Here is a 24584-nt window from a genome sequence, read left to right on the forward strand (position 1 = left end):
CGACGTTAGCCGAGTCCCCGCAACCTGGTCGCTATGCAACGCGAGTCAACAGCGGTGACGTCACCAAGGGGTAACAGCGTTGCTAGGATATACGCAAACACGGACGCGTCACCGCTTCCTACTGTGACGTGGCAACAGGCACCACTGCCGCTATATAAGGGAACTGCACAGCAGCTACGAGTCAGTTGTAATGTGACAGTCGCCGAGTGTGTTATCAACAGTTCTCAAGGTAGCAGCCTGTGAGTGTGCGATAACTAAGGAGTCAGCGAGTGGAAGACTTATTGTGTGCTTTTGAGACTTAGTGAGTGCTGTAGGACAGTTATACTTGGAGTGTGTAATTCAGGGAGACTTGTATAGCTCCCGCGTTATTAATACGTGAAGACTCTTGAAGATAGTGTTAAGAGATTTTGTTGTAGGGTTTGTAAAGAGTGGAAACCCGTAACATTGTTATCATTAATTGTAGCCGATAGTTGTAGATTGTTGAATAAACCAGTTAACAATCCGAACGGCGTCCTCAGTAACGTAAACACGTTACAATATAAAACTAAGACATATGCATTCAGATCACATATGTGCACAGCGTATGTGTGTGCGCATACACACCCACAGAGCTGTCCAAAGTTGCAACAGATGTGTATGAATATGAGCATCCAAAGTGCGAACACGAGTTTTTATCGAGGAAAAACACATGCTCAGTGTTGAATATCATTTTACATGTAAAGTAGGCATGTGTAAATCTCTAATACTTTAAGACTAAATTAATAGGGAGGGGGATCTAAGGCTCCACTTTAAAGCTGCATATAAAGTACAGTCAACTCTCGATTATCTGGGATAATGGTGGGGATGGAAATCATGATTAATCGAAAACCCGGTTAAGACAAATTTTATTAGAAGTAGTACTGTAATACTGTACCTTCATAATACTATAGGCCCACCTGTATTTATATTTTTCAACCTCATTTTTATGTCATCTCATGGCCTATTTAATACTTTTTTTACATTACACTGAAGTATGAATTAGTTATTTCAATCACAGTCTTCAACAACATCCAACACTTTTTACGAATATTCACACTTAACACTTAAAAAAATTTAATATTGTCGCTTACTTTTTCGCGGCATTTTCCTTTTTCTGTTGAATACTTAATACAACATGCTTCCTTTTACACCCTGACATTTTGCTAATGCATTTGAAGATCGATACAAAGATACTAACTGGGGCGATGTATCTGTCCTTGAAACTTTCCACAAATCCTTGTGTTCTTTCACCCCTACTCTAGAACATTGTGTTAGCATAACAGGACCAAAGAATGCAGAGCTCGGTTCACACTAGTGCAAAGATAGTGTTACAACTCGCCATGTGAAACAAAAGTGAATGAATAAGCCTCAAAAAAGCCTCAGTAGCCCCAGTTAAGCCGCAAACCGNGTGTGAAACAAAAGTGAATGAATATTAAACAAATATAAGCCTCAAAAAAGCCTCAGTAGCCCCAGTTAAGCCGCAAACCGGTTAATAAGCCCCCGGATAATCGAGAGTTGACTGTATATCTCAGAAGACTTTGTCATATATCAGACAACATGACAAAGAGATGCTGCTTTTGAATCATCTGTGAATATTTAGTCCCAGATGGTGAAATTGACTTAGAAGTTGAGACATTTCTAGGGTGTTAATGGCTCATCTGTATGTGTTTACACACTAGTGGAATCTCCTGTGTGGTCACTGATGCATTAATTTCCACATCTTACAGAGAGGAGTGAACAAATATAATGGTTGCAGTGTGGAGAAGAGAGGAATCCATATCTGAAATTCATATACAGAGACATTTCTGATACTATCTACAGCAAGACAGAAGTGTACCTTGGCTGAAATATCCTTGCCAACATTAATGTTTGTTTTGAACTCAATGCCTTCCTTGGCCAACAGACCAACTCTTCTCTGGACAACTTCCTTGGACAACTTCATGGTTGGGATACCATACTGCAGCAAGCCTCCCACACGATCATTTCGCTCAAACACAGTCACCATGTGCCCAGCCTGAAAAATGATACCATGATAAAATATGGTTTTCTACTTGTAATGTCACCAAACATTGTTAATAAGAGCCTCAACACTTTTATGAACTGAAAATGGAGTTTCAGACAAAACTTAAAATAGAACTAAAGATGTATAAACATTTTCTAGAAATACAGGCCCTCATATTTTGCAGCCTTGTGCCCAAAGGCAAAGAACACATAAAGTCACATTTCCCTCGGATATGGTTAACAGTTTCTTTGAATTATGATGGATTTTCAATTATCAAACATTAATTCAATGAGCGTCTATTGTATTTTCAAATTTCAGTCCAGTACCTTGTTCAGTTGGTGAGCAGCTGCCAAGCCCGATGGTCCCGATCCAACAACAGCCACTTTCTTTCCTGTCCTAACAGCAGGGGGTTCTGGATGAATCCAGCCTTGTTCAAATGCATGATCAATGATGGCACATTCAATGTTTTTGATGGTCACTGGTGGTTCACTAATTCCTAGCACACATGCACCTTCGCATGGTGCTGGACACACTCTCCCAGTAAACTCTGTACAGAGGAGACACAAAGAAGAAAATTGGCAAAAGTTGTTATTTATGTTGAATTTATAAATATAAAAAAGTCATCTACTGATTAAGGTTTAAGAAAGTACCCTACAGTAGCTTCTACCTGGGAAGTTATTTGTTTGCAGCAGTTGGTTCAGAGCCTCTTTCCAATTATTGTGGAATATAAGATCATTCCATTTAGGGATGATGTTACCAAGGGGGCAGCCATGAGAGCTCTGACAGAATGGAACACCACATTCCATGCAACGTGCTGCTTGCACACGCAACCCACTGCGGACATGTCCGAAGTTATAGATTTCTTCCCAATCTTTAAGCCGCTTCTCTGCAGGACGATACATGCCTGTCTCTCGCTTGTACTTGACGAAGCCCCTGCAGACAGAAGCAAACACTGGCTTTCACTGGTATAATAAACAGAAATATTCAAAATGCATTTGTGTTTCAACAACCCATTTGAAATAAATTTCGTCTTCATGTCTCAATACTGTAATGTGAAATCATGAGAGCTATATTTCTAATGAAAAATGCTGATAGGAATACAAACAACACTGTCAATTAAAAGCATGAACTTAACTAAATTCATTGGTTTGAACTGCCAGTATAATAAAAATACTTCTCTTATGGGAGTTAACTTTCATTGCATTTGTTCATCTCTTTTTAAGCTTAACTTTTGTTTTAATCTGTACTTGCTGAAACCCCAACTTTCTGAAAAGAGTGTTTCCTTCAGTCTGAATCTCTTTCTTCTTATTAAGGGCAACTTATTCATAGATAATCCTTACGATGATGATCTGATAATCATTTTGTCAAAAGATGGTAGTTCAGTTGTACACAGTGTCAGACTACCATTCCTATGATAATACAGTAACAAACTTACTGAGCAATGTTTTATTTGAAAATTCCTGACAGCAGTGAAAGCTAAAACACAGAAAAGTTGTGCTGTGGACTCATAGCATGGCAAAAGGAGAATCATCTTTCAGTAGTGTCAAAATGGTGATGTTGGGCCCATCCTGACTATTTCAAGGACTATCACACCAAGCTGAATTATTAAGGCAAAGAAAATTCCACCCCCACACTGCACAGGCATTACAGGACTTCCATACAAAATTTGATTAAAACTGTGTAAATTATAATAATTTTGGTCCTACCATACATTTATTGTGAATCTGAAGCCACAGCTCTACTATCTTTAATTGATTTCAATCAATAAATCTTCCACCTCTCAGGATTTCAGTGTAACAGCCCATAGAATTATAAAAAATTAATTACAATTGCTTGTCCAAATTTAGTGCAGGTCCATCAGAGTACATGTAATTGAAAATAGTCTGGCAGTTTGGCTCCTGTTACATGCAGAAATTTCTGACAAAATTAACAGCTGGTTCTAGAAGGGAATCTAAAAATTGCATTTATTACTAGGAGTCAGGGAATAATATCACAGAGACAAATGAAATATTTAAGTTCAATTTCATCACTAAAAGTCACTATACTGCATGGCAAAATGGGTGAAATAATTACAAGTCACACACAATCAGCACATATTAACTTGTTCATGTATTATGAATAAACTGGCAGTGCTTTTAAACTTCTGGTACTTTCCCACATGTGCCAGAGGTGGGGGAAAGGAACTAAGCCTTCTTGCATTTGGAAGGTTTGAAGAAAAGGAAGAAATAATTCAAATATTAATAATAAAAAAGATATTTAAAAATTATTCAGGCATTCTGAATGCTCTAGGGTGATCAGTAAAATAGTATGAGCCCCCATCAGTGCTCATGTACTTGTACTTGCCTTGTTTTATCAAGTATCTTCTCAAGTCGTTTCTTTTCAAAAGCCCCATCTAACACCGATTCTTCAATATCTCTGACTTTGGAGTCATTTAATTTGATGTCATTCCCATTGACAGCTTGCTGCACCTTCTCTTGGGCTGCTTCCTCAGCCAACTGTCGCAGTGCACGTTTGTATTCATAGGGAAACACCTGAATATAAAAAGGTTTCTCATAAAACCACATTATTTACTACTGCAATTGGTATAAAATTGTTCAATTGTATTCCACCACAACATAAATTAGGCATAATTCATACTACTATAGCTATGAATAGGAATGCTTATATTGTGTATGGCTGAAGAGCAATAGCAATTTTCATTTTAAAGATGTCACTGTTACAAATATCTTTCGTAATTCAACTCAATAGAAACAATTTGACATAATATAATATACATAAAATTGTAAAAGTTTTAATACTTTAAAATACCCCTGAATGTGGCTGAAAAAAGAATAATGGAAACAATCATTCAATGATTAAATCCGTATACTGCAGCAAATGATTTTTATTGAGGCGAGCTGAAGAATAATAGCAAACCTGACACGTGTTTTCACTTCATTACAAAACATGCATAAAAGAAGAATATTAGTCTCTGTGTATTTATTCTTAATGCCATTGTACCTTGACAAATCTGGAAACTGGTGCAGGCCACGTTTTTAGCAAATCCTCAGCAATAAGTGATCCTGTTTTCTCTTGGAATTCCTTCAATAAACTCTCCACATAATTGATATCTTCTTCCAGTTCAAGTGGCAATAACTCTACCGTCTCCATGTTACATTTCCTATGACAAAACAAAGCATCAAATATTATTTCTTTTTGGTAAAAGCTATCTCTGTAACAGGCCATGAAGGCCCATAGGGCTGCGAGAAGTTCAGGCTCCAACATTTTCTCTAGACCATCGGTTCACAGATGGCGGTAAGGTTGTCAGCCTTAAGCACTGGCTGCAATTTACTTCCCAGGAAGGTTCCTGGTACTCGTTTCTGTTAGAGGCTGAGTCGACCTCATGGCCATAGTGTGGCTGGAAAGATTAGTTCAATTGAATAAATCTACCTCACTGGGACTCGAGCCTGTGACCTTTCGACTTGTAGTATAGTGCCCCCACTTCTTTTTGGTTGTCATACTAAAATAATTACAATAAAAATAAACCCAAATACTATATATAAGTGAGACTTACTCTCCACAGGAAATAAATACATTGGAGGAACATATAATAGGAACATTTCTCACCACTGCAACTTCAGAAAACAAAACATTACAAGAAAGAAGCTGTCTTTGATTAAAAGCAAAATAAACTCAGGGAGGAAAATTTGTTTACCTTGACCTCTTCTCATCGAACAAACTATAAGTTGAAGTACAGTTACTGTTGTACTCACTCTCTGATATAAACACAAAACTTTGGCAGGTCAGTAGAGGAAAGAAGTAAGAGAGAATATTAAAAAAATATGCATAGGAGATCTTAAAACAAGGAGAAAGAAGTGAACAATTTGTATGGATTACACTGGATACCAGGTTCATAACAGAAATATTTATCTGACCAACATACTCAATATGCATCTTACACTATAGATTATTCAAAATTCAGGGGTGTAGCACTACTTTACCTCTTGAAAGAACCATCTACATCCAGAACATATGCGATACCACCAGACATACCAGCAGCAAAATTGCGGCCTGTCAAGCCCAAAATCACAGCACAACCACCAGTCATGTATTCACATCCATGGTCACCCACGCCCTGTCAACAAACAATTTTTAAATCTGACAATGTAATTATTTAAGTTTTATATACCAATGCTGTCAGTAACTCAAAATGTACAGGGTCAGATGATGGGATGATTAGTGACTAATGAATTGGAAAAACTGTGGAAGGATGCAGTCATGGCATAATCTTAGGCTTTATCCCAGCATCTGCCTCAAAGGACTGAGGAAAACCAAAGAACGCCTCAGTTGGAATGGCCATTCTCTAGACGAGACTTGAACTGAGACATCCAAGGTATTAAACACTCAAACATGCCATTCAGTAAATTTTACAAGAGGTATATGTTGAATGTTTGTTATCATACATCATGTAATACATAGTCTTACAGTAACAATAATAGATGCTTATAGACACTGTGTAGCAGAGAAAGTACGGCTAATACTTTCTAGAGCAAAGGCTCAAATGCAATGATAATAAAACAGAGCTCTACATATTTCAGAAATTCTTTGACTTCCCTTTTAATTTTCACATTTTTAATTTCTGATCTGATTTTCATTTTTAGTTTCTAAAGTTCCCTTCACACATAAAAAAGTAAAGAAAGTAAAAAAAGTAAACCTATCCCTGTACCAGGCCGTGAAGGCCCATAAGGTTGTGAGACGTTGAGGGTCACACATTATCTAGACATTCAGCTCAAAGATGGAGGTAAGGTTGTCAGCCTTATGCATCAGCTGCACTTTACTCCCCAGGAAAATTATTTAATGAATTCCTGGTATTCATTTCTGTTAGAGGCTGAGTCGCCCTAAGGCCATAATGCGGCTGGAAGGATTAGGTTAACTGAAAAAAATCTGTTACAGAAATAGTAAATAATAGAACATTATACAATTTACCAACATTTCTATAATTCAGTTAATTATGGAGTGTGAAAAAACAATTCTCTTCTTAAGATATTCAGAAAAACAGATCTCTTAATATTAAAAAATTACTCTTGCCTTGTTTCACATTTAACAATACATTCAGTATGTGCAAAACGTTTCTGAGCAACTGAGCTATTAGGGATTATAAAAGCATTTAAATGCAAACAGCATACTCTCACATATTTGTGTGGGATGTGTGACTTATAGACAGGTTTTGGATTGGATGATTGGATTTATTGCACTTTACACACACAACTCATAATTACAAGTAATAGAGCACTATTGATGATCTATACACTTTGCAGTTCACCACTGCACACACACTATGGTTCTCAGTCTTCCCTGTCATATCCTTGCAACAGATCTGTAACAGTCTCACTGTCATTGCAGCAGACATGCAGTATTCCTTGCACAGCCTATTTTTTTTTTGTTCCATCATCTTTGACTGCCATCCCTGAAGACACTCTCAATTCTCAACTAACTGCTCACTTGGAACTCTGGAACTCAAGTCAATTCTTCTGCAACTGCCAACTATGGAGCTCAACTCCATTCTTCTGACAACAACATCCAACTATCTTAATTCTGATTCTAGCTGTGTGAGATCCTCGTTATATAGCCTCAGGGTGGCGACACAGAAAACATGACTTCCTCTGTTGTTGCATGTTGAGTCATTGCTGCAGGGACATGTTTACGGCACAGTTGTGTAGCAAGAAGCACAGAACAGGCCCACATAGAACGTTGCTTGCAACATCTCTTCTATTGTTGTGCGACATCACAGCATATATGACACATTCCTCTGCTGTGTGTGTATGGGAAATTACCTAGCAAGAGCCATTTCTCTGTGTCCAAAGTTCTTGCTTTGAGCAAATGCACCACATTATCTAATGAAGAGCAAGAAACTTAAGGCAGGATAGGTAATCCTGTTAGGATTTCAACCAAATTCCTGTCAAATATAATGGAGGCACATCTTAACATTGAGTACAAAACAAAAAGAGAATTAAGGTCATCTAACATGTCTACTGCATTAACTGCTCACAATAAAATAGCCATTTTCCAATGCATTAGTGTGTGTCAAAAGATTAAAAATCACTAAAAGCTGATTTTGTCATAATATTTATAACATCTATCAGCTTTCACAGCAATTGAATGCGATGAAGAATTATAGATTTATTTTTATTTTGAATATTCTGCCTCATTCTAAATTAATCCTGGAACTAGACTATCCACGTATTTCAATGAAGCAGAGATGATAAGAAACAATCACTCAGATCCAAGAATGAAGAGTTAAAATTTCAATTTTCTTTTTCTGGATTAAGCAGTGTTAAGACTCCATCCACTTTTCTTCTTTTAGTCTGCTCCTCGAAAAACAGGTTGGGCTCTAAGAGCAAACTACACATATGCACATGTACAAGAACACATACAAACACACAATGAAAAGATATATCACCCATCATGTAAGTTCCTGATGATGAAGGCAGAGGCAGTACCCAAATGTTGAAAACTGAATTTCATATTGACACAGCTGATCACCTAAGAAGACTTCACTATGCTACAACATCAATATCAAAACTTAAGACTTAACTCAAAAAAATCCATGACAAATCCAGAAATTCTGGATGCATGGTCACACTGTTTGCAGTCTCTCCTATTCTATGTTTAAATTATGTATCTTTGGGTGTATGTCATACCATGAGTAAGTAACATTACAAAAGAAAAGTCCTGTGTGTTGAAAAAAGATCTTCAGCATGACAATTTTGGTTCCCATAACATGCTGAAAATAAAATCTAGTAACTTTCTAATGACAATGTAATGCTCTATGTCACTGTCTAATAAAATATAAACCGAGATGTCTTAGACATACGAGTAATATACTCAGCACTAACCTCTACAACAGCCACTGCTCCAGAATTTCGAACAGAGAATCTCTCTGCTGCGATGCCCCTGAAGAATGCCTTTCCACTTGTGGCACCATATAAGCACACATTGCCAACAATTACATTGACTTCTGACAAGAAGTCTGGAGAGGATGCTTTTGGAGGATAAATGATGATTTCACCACCACATAATCCCTATTAACAATTGACCTCATATAAGCAAAGACCAAAAAGTGGAGTAATATGAGAAAATTTCAAATGTAGGAAATTTCACTCATCTGGCTACTAACACCACTAACTTGTTTATGAAATTTGTATTGTAGTGATAGTACTGTGTAAAATGTTCAATGCTTGTAATAATTCATAAAATTCTTGAAAAATTAAATGTGCATGGAAGTGGTTGCAGTCAATTTTTGCACCAGTATGTATTAGGCCAACAGAAGTCAGCCTGAAATGATCAATCTGTATTTTTTTTAAACGTTCCCTTCAAAAAATAAAGAAAAAATCTTACAGCCAAGATGACAAGGGCAATAACTGACAAAATATATTATTAAAAATAAATAAACTATAGAGAATGACTTGCTATGAATGCCACTCTATGCCATAGTATGTATGAATCAACTACATAGACAAGGGAACAGTTACCAGTCCTTTACTTGAAAGCATTACATACCTTTCCTACATAATCATTGGCATCTCCTTCCAGAGTGACATGAATTCCCTTTGTCATAAAAGCACAGAAACTCTGCCCTGCAGACCCTGTGAGCCTCACACTGATACTGTTTTCTGGCAATCCATCATCACCATGCCTCCTGTGCAAGGAACATGGTCACACCATCAGACATCACATAGTGAAGCAGCAGCAGACAATGATCTATTTTCTATAACTGTGGATATTGCATTACAGATTATTGTAACCTAACCTATAAATTTAGACATACAAAATATATCCACAGTTCAAATTCAGCTAATTCTTAAAAAATGAATTCAATAGAAAAAAATATCACCAATCAATATGTATTTTTCAACAGATTTCAAAATATTAGAATATGTATCAGCTATAGAAACCACTTTACTCATTGTTACTATTATTTTTATAAACTAATTAAAGGCCTAAAAGAAATACTTTATCACTGAATAAAAAATATAGTTATTTATATATATGTAAGTGGGTCAAAACAATCCACTTTAAATTTGTGTTTAGAAGTTCTGAATGAAATGATAAATTATAACTGAATCAGAAACTTCACAAAGTTACTGTGCTTCAACTTATGGTCTTATGAACCTTCTTGTCCTCTGCCTGCCCGGAGAGGTGAAGGAATCCACTTCTTAGGTGGAGCACTCAGGAGGCTACTCCCAAAGATAGGATGAAGGCAGAGGGGTCCTACAACTTAAGGTGAGCTCCGAAGCAAGGTTGGGGCCTGGTATTCTCCACACTCCCGAAGACTAAACTTCAGCTTCGATCTGTGCACAGAAAAATCTGCACCCAAGATCTGGCTGGGGATACAACCCAGGACTCTCTGAACAAGAATTTGGAGTCTTACAAAAGATAATCAAGTCCCCCAAAATAAGGTTACCAGAACATGTTGCACAATGACAAAACAAAATACAAAACTTCATACTATTGCTATCATTAATGCATAGAAAACTGTACAATCATTTTGTAACATGTGTATGTATACACCTTTTGTATCTTACAATTATAAACTGAATATTCTATTGAAACTGGTTAAAACAAAGAGTTCACATTTGTAACATATGGAAATATGGCCAGCACATATATATATTTATGAACACAATTTGAAACATACATGGAAATATGGTAACTTAAAGTCGATGCAAATGCACGGTCCTCATTAGTGATTTTCATTTCAATATCAACCCTGGGTTTCACTCCTTGCAAAACTGGAGCAGCTGCTTCTATCAAATCATTGTCCAGTCTCTTCTCCAGCTGGAAGTCCTGCAAAGAAAAATAAATCATACTGCTTATTTCATGCCCATTTTGCCAATTTCAGATTATAAGGTTACATAAAGATGCAATACTGTACAATGTAATATAAAATAACAAAATATAAAAACTGTAATATATTTAAACATTACAAGATATAATTCAGTACAGTACAGTACAGTGTAATGTAACATAACACAATCCTTCTATATACATAAGAAAGTTTTATAACAGTGAAGAGAAAGCTTGAAAATTATGTAATTTTGGATCATCATAACAATGAACAGATGCTGCATAAACAATACTGAACCAGAATTTACACACCTGTCTCTGTGAACCTCCAACAATGTTAACACCAGGTCGCATATGAAGCGCATTCTTCAAGATGAGGCTGAAGTTGAGTGTTTTGGCTTTTGGGTTTCCAGTGTCATTTACTCTCAGAAGATCTGTGCGTCCAATCAGGTCTTGGAATTTTGTGATTCCTAGACTTGCCATATGACCTCGAATCTGCAATATAAGTAAAGAATAAGATGTCACTTTCAAAGGCATCCATGGGGTACATTACCTTGGGTGTGTCACATGGAGCTATTACATAGAGAACTGAACTGTGAATAGATTGCAGTTTGTACCATAATAAGACACTGACAAGAGAGAATTAAGCATTCTGAAGGTATCTACTGTGTGTAGATGATCCTTCAGACTAGACCGTCACTTGTCAATAAATATAACCCAGTTGAGGGAAGTTATTCTGAATTCACTAGCTCAGCAGCTCACTTAAACATGACACCAATGATGGTTTCAACACTGAACTTCGTGTGCAGGTAATAATCACATTATATATGAGCAAATTATGAAGTAAATACAGAAAAGAAGCTTTGAAGCAAATTATCTCACCTCCTCTGCCAACATGAAAAGATAGTTGATTACATGTTCAGGTTTGCCTTCAAATTTCTTCCTGAGGACAGGATCCTGCGTAGCAATACCAACAGGGCACGTATTGAGGTGACACTTTCGCATCATAGTGCATCCCATGACAATCAGAGGCGCTGTGCTGAAGCCAAATTCATCTGCCCCCAATAGTGCAGCCACAACAACATCAAAACCTGAATACAGAATCCACCATACCCATTTGTTTCAATTGCATTTAACAGGTATATTCTCACACATTAAAATTAATTTAAAGAATCTAGTTCAGTGAAATTTAATTTGAACCATCATAGTTACTGCCACAGTTCTGTTAGATCAGTGACAATTTTCATATATGCACGAAGGTTACCACAAGTTTTAAAATATAATTTGCAAAATTAAAATGTTACTTCCTCATAATTATAAATTAGTACATGTAAATGCAATAAGTTGTTACTCATTACATATCTTAAATATCCCTCCATGCAGACGTTGAAAGCATGCCACAGAGAAGGTATCTACTTAGTAAGCTGTTTTGTGTATCTTTATATCTGCCCAGTTTGCATAATTATGCCTTTCCATCACCTCCTATTTCCTTCACTTACAAGTATACACTTTCTATTTAAATAATATTGCTGTTATAAGGATAACTCTCCTTAGAACATATGTTCAGCTGTCTCTTAGAATGGAATTCTGATGTCCCAGATGAAAATCATTAACAATGATAATTAATATTTTTAATTATGTCCTATATCAATATTACCTAGCTACTGACACAGTGTTGAAAAACGATATGACAAAAAGTTCTTCTCAATGCAGACCACAAAGAAGTTGATAATATGACTCCTGTAACTGAAAAATTAAAAGTGTGACTACCTACTACTTTTAAAGTAACAATATGTATTACACAAATACCTACACATTAATGTCATTAAGATTTAATGATTAGTTTTCTATACACACTTTCAGTGAACTTTCATTCTTTAAAAAGTGGATGCAGGACAGAAGCAGTACATACTGTATATAAAGAAGCTTGGATTGAATTTATTAGGCCATTCATTTTAACAAACATGGAACAGAAGTCACCCTCACCTGTACGTATCTGTCCATCAGCCTGAACTACAACCCTTGAACGAAGATTGTTTAATACAAGCACCTGGTGTGTCTCAGCAACACCCAGCTCCCATGGTAAGCCAGCATTCTTGATACCTGTCCATGAACTGGCCCCAGTACCACCATCATGACCTGAGATCACAATGTGCTCTGCCTTTCCCTGAAGGAACAAGTACTAAATTAAAGAGGACACAACAGTGTTTGTGTATGCTGAATGAGCAAATGATTGCAGATCAAGAACATTATGGTTGCACCTCAACCGAAAAGATTACTAGAAGATCCAAGTTCAAACTCAGGAGAGACTGAATTTTATTGTATCACTAAGAGTAAAGTATACTGAAACAATGGTATTTGTGAAAATTAATCTTCCGCAAAGTGAGCTTCACCTTTACATTATCATCCACTGAGCACTCTTCTACTCTAAACATGGAGGTAGCATGCTGGTATCTATCTAACAAAATGCATGGCCTCACATGACCATATTTTTGACTGTACTAAGCTTCACCAAGTACTAATTACATTTGCCAATCACAGTGTCTGCGCAGCCTAAGGCATGAACTGCCTTAGGGGCTAGTGGATGAAGTCATATGTTTGCTTGGCTTGGTCTGGGTCCCTTGAAATGTCAGTAATTTTAATTAACTCATACAGCTGATAGCCTAAGGAGATTTTATTAACATTAGCCATCATGAAAGCTTTAGATCCTACCAATTATTCTAATTCTAAATTCTTAGAAAATTAGCCTGCAATAAAAAGCAATCATTTTATACGAGGTTAAACAATAAACCTGAATAGATGTTTTGTGCAACAACTGACAACACTAGCGGGTTGGAGCATATCAGATCACAGGACTACACAATACAGCAGTGTTATTCAAACTGACATTCATTCATTCATTCATTCATTCATTCATTTCCTTTACTTTCCATATAGCCATACAGGTAGAAAACCTAGGATGTGGAAATAGTCCCTTTGATAATAGATGTGTCCAGATACATATAATAAATTACATGAGTTACATAATTAAAATCACATACATTAGTCAACTAACATAGGTAATAAAATAAAAAATAAAAAACTTAATACAATTTTAATTAATAAACATAATTTAAAATGAACATTATTATAAAACTAAAATTAATAAAATTTCACTCCAATTACCCAAATTAACTGAATTAAATGCATTATAAATTTACACACTTATGACCAATTATCTTTCCTTCTTTCTATATTTAATTTTCCCATAAATCAAAATACATTGATACAGGACTCGTCATATCACAATACTATCAGCAAAAAACATATACAGGCAATTCTACAGGTAAACAATACATATAAATCATGCTTATCAAAATGAAAAGCTGCATAAAAATCAAGACAAAAGATTACATCAAACACGCAAAAAACCGTATCAGATCAGCAATCAGATTATAAATTATTTGTAAGAAGCAAGGTTTTCCATTATTCTCCGATCTAGATATTCCCGCAATGAGTAAAAGGGGCCAATATGGAGACATTTTTTTTAAGGCATGTTCAAACTTATCAACATCATTTGTCATATTCTTAAGATTCTGTGGTAAATTATTAAATATCATAATCCCGGAACAGTAGACACCTTTTTGGACTTTAGTTAATTTATAAGTTGAATGATGTTGAATGATTGGAATGGAGGTCTTTGTGGATGCTTTGTTTATTGCTAAACATATGTCTCTTCCTGCCCCATGGGGCCATGGAAAATCTGACATTAGCAGAAATGACAAGCCCATAACTGAACAAATTGAGAATGAAACCTACCAAGACCATAACAGTTGCTGAAAATGTTCTCTGGTGTTGTCAGGGAAGTGTTCAAGACAGTACCAATATCATCATTACTGAAGGGATATCAAAATTCTGAGAACTTCATGACAAGAAACCAATGAAGCCAGTGATAGGCTTGAACATTATCCATGAAAATTCCTCAGATGATATGCATAAGACATCAAGGTTTACAGTTTCAAGTTTACTTTATTAAAGAAACTCAATATGTAGATAATGAAGCAGAATATATCCAGCTGTGATGTAACGTGCATAATACGTTGGGCTATAGGCATGTCTACTCCATTAGAAGTGTAAGCCTCTGTAGCCCCAGTGAACAGGAGGAGAGACAGACTTCTGTCTGAGCACCTAAATAATTTACAGGAACCTCTAAGGTGATCACATTCTCCATTTCTTAGGTCATTTTATAGCAGTGTATTCAATATGGAAGTGATCATAGTCATATAGATACACTGTGAACAAAGATGAGGTAGTATTGCAAATGGTTCTAAGATGTTACCAAAATGTTCATCCACAAAGATCTTGACAGTTTACACTAGGCACTTCTTGGATTTGAAGCAGAAATGGTAATAGTAGCATAATGTTCTTTCATTCAACTGAATAACATGCTATGACTTTCAAACAGTTAAACTCGGTTAACGCTCACTCTGCGATAAAATGCATATTTGCAGTGGAATATCTTTGTATCTTTGCAAGATCTTTCATATAGACTATGAATTACCAACACATACAACAAAACTGTGTGTAATACCTCACCTTAGCAACTCCTGAAGCTACTACACCAACTCCAACCTCTGACACTAATTTAACTGATATCCTGGCATTAGGGTTGGCACACTTCAAATCATAGATGAGTTCGGCCAGATCCTCAATGGAATATATATCGTGATGTGGAGGAGGAGAGATGAGACCTACCCCTGGCACAGAATGTCGTGTGGCTGCTATTTCCTTGGTTACCTATATTATAAGACACATGGCAAGATTACACAAAATCAATACAAATCACATAACATAAGAGTCCTAGTTATTTTTATGTATCATGCCATATTTTAATTCATTACTAACATTTGATGAAGTACATTTTGGGTAATTGCTTCAGCATTAATTCTTCCCAATTATCCTGGCTAACAACAGGGATAAGCTGCACAAATGATTATAAAAAAACAAGGAGAAAAGATATTTTGTTTTGTATATATACAAAATGTCACAACACATTTAAGAATTTTTCATACACTAATATATAACAGACTTTCCTTAATATCTGTGTGTGTACCCACCTTATTCTTTAGACATACAGGTTTCCCACAGTAACTTCCTCAATATCTGAGGCTCATAACAATGTATCAAAAGAAAGAAACATGGACTCCTTACATTCTTACATTGGCAAGTTACAATTTCTGAGAAATTGTCATGTCCCTTCAATCATTTCCATTGTTACCACTAAATAATCCTATTCAAGACAGGAAAATAAAGCCATCCTATTTCACACATCTTCATATTTGTGAACATGAGTAATTACATACAGAACTATTTATGGGCCATGGGACTTGCTTCAAGAGCCTCAGAACTATAAAAATAAACCAAGCATAAATGAACAGGTAACACAAAACTGAACAATCCATAGATGAATAATCACAAGTAACTGTATCTCCAGTTCATATGAACTTTTTCAAAACAGTGAAGTCAAAATCAGGCTACTTAAGATAAATGTTTGAGCAATGTACCAGAAGGAAAAAGGATAATATGTTTGACAATTGAGAGAAAAAGAAAATAACTAAAGAGATTTTACAATACACCTGTAACTTAGAAAACACCAAGACTAGTTTTATCTGTCCTTACATTGTGCAAATGAAGGTACAAGTTACATTCTTTGTGACACAATATAACCTTCTGTTTGGAAGAATCAAGGCAGAGGAAAAGTTAACTATGATACAATGAAGAATGGTTAGGTCATCAGATATTTAATGATGCTTTATCAATTGCTGAAGCTATATGCTGTAATGAAAGTCTGTATAAATATATGGGGGGCAAGTGTATGCTTTCTTCAGTGATCCTAAGAAATGATAAAATAAAATGCTAGTAAGGAGTACTATCTTCTGGGATATATGCCATGCAGTCCATTGAGAGTCAGTGGCATAGCTTGCCACCTTTTGTGCTAGTTATTTTGCTTGGCTTATTGGACCCTGAAGATGGTGGTGATACATTCCTCAAAATTTTTGGTTGACTTTCAACAGACCACCTGACGTTACATCCCAGAAAATAATATTCTTCATAACCAAAGTTGTGAGAACCTCAAATCCTACAAGATGGAAGTAAATTACACACTAAAAATTCTGATATTACTGAATTACAAGAATATAACAGCACTAAAATCTTCTGGGGTGATTAGCTGTACCAGTGTTGAGCCAGATACTGAGACAGTTGACTGCCCATGAAGATTTCAGTGTATTTATTTTTGTGAAGTTTAAAACCTTACAAGGATATAACAATTTATTGAATATGACAATGTTTTCTTCTTTTCTTTACCTTCAATTTGTATGAAACGTCTCATATTAAATTTGTCTTTGATAAATACACTAATGTGGGCAAAATATAAAGGTAATGAGAAGATGGAACTGCATTTAAAGGTAATGCTAATATGAGTATTACAAATACACTCACCTTATGTCCTGGCAATTCACCACCCTCTCCAGGTTTAGCTCCTTGTGCCATCTTGATCTGCAGATCATCAGCATGAGCAAGATATGAACTGGTGACTCCAAACCGTCCACTAGCCACCTGCTTGATGGCAGAACGTTTGTTGTGTTCTGGATCTTGATCAAGGTATCGGTCTGCATTTTCACCTACAACAATCCACATTTGCTGCTGAACAGTGATCATTTGGCAGTTGCCTTTCTTCATTTTTAATATACTGAAAATGTTATTCTTCCTTCAAAATGTTTACTCCATAACACAGATCCTCATCTGGTTTCATAACACTTGACTGACTTCATGTAAAAATGCAAAAAGAAACTTATCCATATTTGGAGATACAACCTCCGGATATAGAACAAGTCAATTACTACATATTAAAATAACATACATATCATACATGAGTCAGCAATACTATGAAACTTAATTATCTATAGATTTCATACAAATCAATCATACAACACATCATCCCACTTTCAAGAATTCAATACCAAAAGAAACCCAACATCCAACATTTTTTTTTATTAAGTGAGGACAAGATATTTGTCACAACATAAAACCATAACACACTCACTTCAGAATATTAGGGACATAAATTTATCAACAGCAAGGATTTTAAGTCCTTATTAAAAGAGTTATATTTTTTTTAATTTTATCTGCTCGGGGACCTTACTATGCAAGGCGATACCCATATTTATAACGCTTTTCTTAAAAAGAACTGTATTGCAATGATTTACATGTAAATTTAGTTTTCTTTGTGTGTTGTAATTATGGATGTCCACATTTTTCGCCATAAAGTATTTATATTTTTTAATAAAACATATCACTTCAAAAATGTAGTGCTGCCAATGTTAAAATATTATAATCTTTAAAAATTTGTCGGCATGACGTTCGATTATTAACTTGACTCATAATTTGAAGGACCTTTTTTGCAGTTTAAAGAGTCTGTCACATTCGTTATATCCTCCCCATAATATAATACCGTACCGCAAACAGGACTCAAAATTTGAAAAGCAGATATTTCTTATCATATATGGGCTCAATGTTTCTTTTAACGTTTTTATCATATAAACTACTTTATATGAATATTTTAATTAGGGATAGTTTCTTGTTTAGCTATGACCCATTATTTGATCTATTGTCATGTATCTGTTTCAATTTTGTATTATATTTTATATACACATGGTAGGTTATGTAGTTCCAGTGAGGTGTAGGGGATTCATATGCTATTTTTGTTGTTGTGGATTTATATGCATTGTTCTGTTGACTGCTTGCTGATTTGGCAAGCTTGTGGTGTGACAGCTTCTGTATCCAATGGCTTTGGCCTTGTATGGATCTGCTGGAACGTGTAATAAGTACAATACATAGCTTAGCTCTTAAAAATTGAGCATGGGCGCCCCATCTACTGCAAATAAAAATCATTTTCCTTAACAGTTATACTAAAAATAAACTTATAATGTCTCGCCCATACAGCCTTACAATCAGTCATTTGTATTTACAAGAATAAAAGACTATTCTCATATCATTTACACAACTTCATGAAAATTTAAACAGTCTTGATGGGGGTGTGCATATCAGGTATTCATCACTTGGAAACTGTGGAATATTAGATATCATTTATGATTTTATAAAAAACAAAGGCAACATTGCAAGTGTACAGTTCTCCATTTAGTTTCTGTAATTGTAACACTTCACTGCATATAACATTACTTTTTTATACATCAATAACTTTTTAACAAACGGACTCTCATGAAACTTCATATAGGCATCATACCATCTTCATGCTTCTGGATGTTCTAAGTTCATGACATTAATAACACTAACATAATGGTCATGCAGCTGATAAAACACTAGTGAAAATTTACGAGTCTAGAGCTGTGGTGCAGATACACACGTTCGATAAAATATGTTCCTTCTGTTGAGGTTTCCCTTTTAGAATGTACATGAAAATGTTTTAATAAACTTATACAGTGCAACTAAGTATGATGGGGTACCCAAAAGAAACCGAACTAATTTTTTTTTATGGGCAGAGCTTTTGTAGTACCGCGTTTTGCCGCTAGGAGCGCATAGAGCTAACATTCCTGAGTCGATAAGCCGACTACCGTTGCTTCAGAAGGTAAGGACTAGTTTCGGCAGAGTTTATAGTGACAACTGTTTTGTGTGATTGTCGTTTTTGCAATGGCTGATTTTCGTGAACAGCGTGCGGCGGTGAAATTCTGCTTTTTGCTCGGGAAAAGTGGAACAGAAACTCTTGAAATGTTAAAAACGGCGTAAAAGGACGATGCTATGGGGAAAACTCAAGTGTCTTGAGTGGTTTTCCCATTTCAAAAATGGTGAAATGTCAATTGATGACAAACCTCGTTCTGGTTGTCCTTCCACGGCCCGAACACATGAAAATGTTGAAAAAATTCGTGAAATCATCAAGGAAGATTGACGACGGACCATTGAAGAAATTGTGGGGCTGTCAGGAGTGACTTGGAGCTCAGCAGCCAGATTTGTAGCAGTCGGGTGACTGGTTTTTCCATCATGACAATGCCCCTGCTCACACAGCCCTGTCTGTATGACAATTCTTGACCAAAAATGGTATGACCCTTGTTCCTCACCCTCCATACTCACCCGACCTTGCCCCGTGAGACTTTTTTTTGTTTCCTCGAATGAAAAGAGACATGAAAGGAAAAAACGACGGAGGCGCTGTCAAGCATCTCAAAAGATGAATTTAGACAATGTTTTGAAAAATGGAATAAAAGACTAGACAAGTGTGTTAGTGTAAGTGGAGAGTACTTTGAAGGGGATTGAAGGTTTGTGCTTAAAATTTGAATAAATAAGTTAAAAAAAAATAAGTTCGGTTTCTTTTGGGTACCCCCTCGTATTTGCTGGCAATAATGCTCAACCACTGGACTTCGCAAATTTTTGTACGAATATAGATCATAAGCACACCTTCATATGTTCCAGGATAAGTTTTTATATGTTAACAATCAGAAATATGGCCACAATAAAAAACTTCAACCTTCATGCAAGCATGTACTTCAGAACTGATAACCAAGAAAGGAAAAACGTGATTATAAATTAAATTACTGAAACTCATCATACCAGTATTTGCTACAGGAAACAACATTCACTATGTAAATATTTCATTCATAACTTCCATGAAATTCATACCTCCTTCTCCAGTGTTAGACTTCCCTCCAACTTTATTCATGGCAAGAGCCAGAGTAGTGTGCGCCTCCAAAGATATGCTTCCAAAACTCATGGCACCTGAAACGGGGGATTATTCTAGTTATCAAGGAATTTCAATTCTAACAAAGTTTACGATCAATAACATTTCACACAATATATGGGGACAAACAAACAATTTATAGTAAATCAGCTACTTATGGCAGGTATATGGCAGTAATATCAGGGACTCGAATATAAGAGCTAATAATCCTTCATGGCCTCTATCAGGTCTGATTTCCTACATGTGGTTTCCTGTGCTTATTATCTTCCTCTTGCCTGGCTTACTCTCTGACCTCAAAGATGAAGTTGGCATTTTTCTCTGATGCACTGGTGAACTTCCGTTGAACTACATGGTACTAAAACAGAGATTGTACTCTTACAGGTAATGAAGATTCAGGTTCCATAAAAGGTGGAGAATTTCTTGAGTAGCTGAGTGACTATTGGCTTTTCAAGAAGGTATTTGCTCTATGAAGTTGGTTACATTTTTATTCGGTCGGTTTTTTGTACACTTCCATCATTTTTTATCATGAATTATATGTCTTTTCCACTTTATCTGCTTGGTGAATATTTGTCTGTTTTGGTTACAGCCACATGCTAACACAATTTCAGATCACATACCCTTGAAATTTTCATAGAAGGATGGAATTTGAATAGACAGATTCAAAGGTTTATTGTTTTTATAACTTTCACATAACAGTTCATGCATTTAAAGAAAGACCCTCGAAGAGGGTACGAAGTGGCTGAAATTAATAAAATTTAAGTTGAACCTGGCTGTAAAGAAGAAATGAGTTTCACAATACATACAAACCTTTTAGGAATCTGCTATTAAGTTTATAGTAATATTCATATAAATGACTGTGGATAGTGGGTCACTATGGATTATACATAAATATGTAGTCCAAAAAGATATCCCTACCTCTCAGAGAACACAACAGAAAAAAAAAGAGTGGCAAGACATTCATAACAAAATTTGCCAGGATAAAACTCAATGTGGAGCACTGGACGATTCACATACATGTAACATTTACTTGTAAGAAAAAATTTCTTAAAGCTGAAGAAATGTGGTGCTAACCTGTGGCAAACCTCTTGACTATCTCAGATGCTGGTTCTACCAGGCTGATGTCAATAGGATTATCTGATGTGACTAATTCCAGTTGTCCTCGTAAAGCACAAGATCTGACACTTTCCATTGTTGATTCACGGAAGCGGTCATAGGCATTGCTACTTTTGTTTACAGCTGCTTCCTAAAAGGTGAAACAATGTCGCATTTCCAAGTTGAATATACAATGCTTCAATGAATACCTACAAATAAAAATTTTATTTAAAACATGATTTATTGGAGCAGTGCAAGGAATACATGGCAATTTACATTCTGAAGTAACTTAAACTCAGATTCCATAGTACCTTTGCACTGTGTTTTCAAATTATTCATTAACTCTGCAGGAAATTCTAAATTTTCTCATGACAAGATGTCACTATTACTAAACTCAGCTCTCTAATTTCAGGAGCAGTGTTGCATTTTAGAAACAACAGCCATGTTGCCAAAACAAAAACAGACATTGATGGATTCATGAAAAATTTAGGTTTCATAATATCTGTGAGTGGAAAATATTTTCCAATGAAACACTTCTGGTCAAGGTTCTTAGACCGTCTCCTTCTAACAAAATAGAAGATGCTCTTAGATGCTGTCTTTTATATGTGGTGTAATGGGAGTTTGGTACAGAGGAGGGTAGTGAAGTGATCTGTAAATACGTCACTATCATTGCTACTGTGACAGCTGCGACATCTGACACACAAATCTTCAGCATCTAGTACACTGAAGTCCCATTTTCCACTTCAAAAGCATGCTAAATTAAACTGTTAACAGTGTTGCCTGCATTAAATAAAAGCTGCACAACACTAAAACTGCTCTAAAATGGAAACATGTTATTTGAAAGTGGGCTAAATTAAAGGTGGAACTGAAATACAGAACAGATACATTTTCAATGGCTCTATCTGCTTGTGACACACTAGCTGAACATGATGCCTGCAAATGTCTTCATAGTTTTAGGTACATAAAATTAATTTGTCATCATCAACATAATCAACACTAATTCTGTGCAGCCCATCTGCTTAAGACTTCTAAACCATCCTTCCTGATTCTCTTTCACATAAGTCATTCTCAACTGATCATATCTGGTACAACAAAAACTAATATAATTTATATGTCTTGAAAAGAAAAACTATGTGCAAAATCCAAGTGGGTGACAACAACTTAAGGTTTAGTTGGTTAGCTCCTATATCTAGTGATATTTCTCAAGCCAACAACCAATAATTTCCATAAAAATATATGCCAAGAGTAGTTTAAAACATGCCTATCACATTTCATCTAATAAGACTCTTACTTGAAGATTGGCAATGCTAAGTGGATCATTAATGTGCTTCTCTCCACCACTTCGCCAATGGTAGAGTCCAGGGTTTCTCAACACAAGCATATCAGAAGTATGATCTCCATAGGAAAGATAGTGTCTTTCATATGCTTCCTTAGCAAGTATTTCAAATGTCACACCTCCAATGCGAGACTGTGTTCCCTGGAACAAAAAGATGGCATGCAGTTATTGTTTCAACTAATATGTATTTGTCCAAATTACCAAGCTGCATGCAGAGAAATAGTTTGGTAGTAACAATAGTAACAATACTGATGACATACTATCACTTATTTCTTTTTTGTTTGAAGTTCTAAAACATGCAAAGTGTGGGAACTGCCCACATTCAAGCAAGTGTGACAACGCAAGCGTCATTGCTTAGCAACGACGAGTAAACAACGGTTGCTAGGCAGAAGCAAGTAAACAGCGGTAGCTAGGGAACTTATAAACACGGTAACCAGCAATAGCAGTACCTATTACATAACCGTTTTCTATATGTCCGATTCTAGGCTACATAAAAAGATACACTGAGTTACAGTGACAGTCTAGTTCTACCGTTCTACAATACCAGTTCAGTGTTCAAGCAGTTCACTACTGTTGTTTACGGAGGAGTGTTCGGCGACTTTTTCACCTTCATAATAATTATGAGGTCCATAACTAGCGTTGGCCACTAAGGAGTGTTGAGCGAATTGTTCTCCCTCTTGAACACTATGAGGTCCATCACTACTGTTGTCTACCATGGAGGTTTCGTCGACTTCTTCACCTTTATCCTCGTTATGAAGCCCATCACTACTGTTGGCCACTAAGGAGTGCTGGGAGACATGTTCACCTTCAAGAGCACTAAAATTCCTATCATCGCCTTGACGCTCTGGCTCTATTTTGACACCCATGCATTCAATGACCTGGCTGTCTGTTCTCTTGAAGCCGATTCCTGTAGAGGAAGGCTGATAGAAACGCTTCTTCTGCTGTTGCTCACATCCGTAGTAACTAGCTTCCTCAGCTTCCTGGTTTGTACAGACTCTTCTCTGTGATGCCAAGAAGAACTTCTCTTCCTCTTTGCAGTCTTGTCTACCATACTCTTAGTGACGCTGCTGGGCACGTGCTTGCCAGGCCTGCCAGCGCTCCAAAGTCTCCCGCCACACAGTCACTCCACTGGGCGACTTTACAATGCCAGCAGCCAGATTTCTTCACGTCCACATAGACTTTGTTGGACCCCTTCCGACGTCAGGAGGCTACACATACTGCCTCACTGCAGTCGACCGTTTCACCCGTTGGCCAGAAGCCATCCCCATCCCGGACATCACAGATGACACAGTGGCACGAGCCCTACTGACCGGCTGGATATCCTGCTTCGGTTGCCCACAGACCATCACCACCGACCAGGGACGTCAGTTTGAATCTCAACTCTTCCACTCCCTGGCCAAGCTCTGTGGCATTCAACTATCGAGAACAACCGCTCACCACCCAGCGGCTAACGGACTCGTGGAACGTTTCCACCGAACACTAAAGGCAGCCATCATGTGCCACGCAGACCAACACTGGACAGAAGCCCTACCCCTGGTTCTCCTCGGAATCCGCACGGCATTCAAAGAGGACCTGCAGGCATC

At 36.5% G+C, this 24584-nt stretch overlaps 1 protein-coding gene across 2 annotated transcripts in view; it reads right to left on the bottom strand.

Annotated features, from left to right (window-relative positions):
- The window catches only part of LOC111865708 (glutamate synthase [NADH], amyloplastic), a 141191-nt gene that overhangs the window by 10601 nt on the left and 106006 nt on the right, over nucleotides 1-24584 (bottom strand). For both annotated transcript variants that reach the window (XM_023853939.2, XM_023853938.2), the window contains 17 exons: nucleotides 22957-23142; nucleotides 21645-21816; nucleotides 20516-20611; nucleotides 17327-17508; nucleotides 15422-15622; nucleotides 12833-13013; nucleotides 11729-11937; nucleotides 11159-11341; nucleotides 10698-10846; nucleotides 9560-9698; nucleotides 8896-9081; nucleotides 6001-6134; nucleotides 5021-5180; nucleotides 4364-4551; nucleotides 2688-2953; nucleotides 2347-2567; nucleotides 1856-2032 (listed from right to left, as the gene is read on the bottom strand). In XM_023853939.2, coding sequence (XP_023709707.1) covers nucleotides 1856-2032; nucleotides 2347-2567; nucleotides 2688-2953; nucleotides 4364-4551; nucleotides 5021-5180; nucleotides 6001-6134; nucleotides 8896-9081; nucleotides 9560-9698; nucleotides 10698-10846; nucleotides 11159-11341; nucleotides 11729-11937; nucleotides 12833-13013; nucleotides 15422-15622; nucleotides 17327-17508; nucleotides 20516-20611; nucleotides 21645-21816; nucleotides 22957-23142 — 3030 coding nt within the window. The remainder of the gene's footprint in view (nucleotides 1-1855; nucleotides 2033-2346; nucleotides 2568-2687; nucleotides 2954-4363; nucleotides 4552-5020; nucleotides 5181-6000; nucleotides 6135-8895; nucleotides 9082-9559; nucleotides 9699-10697; nucleotides 10847-11158; nucleotides 11342-11728; nucleotides 11938-12832; nucleotides 13014-15421; nucleotides 15623-17326; nucleotides 17509-20515; nucleotides 20612-21644; nucleotides 21817-22956; nucleotides 23143-24584) is intronic.

Source organism: Cryptotermes secundus, unplaced genomic scaffold (genome assembly GCF_002891405.2).
Source record: "Cryptotermes secundus unplaced genomic scaffold, Csec_1.0 scaffold19, whole genome shotgun sequence".
NCBI lineage: Eukaryota > Metazoa > Arthropoda > Insecta > Blattodea > Kalotermitidae > Cryptotermes > Cryptotermes secundus.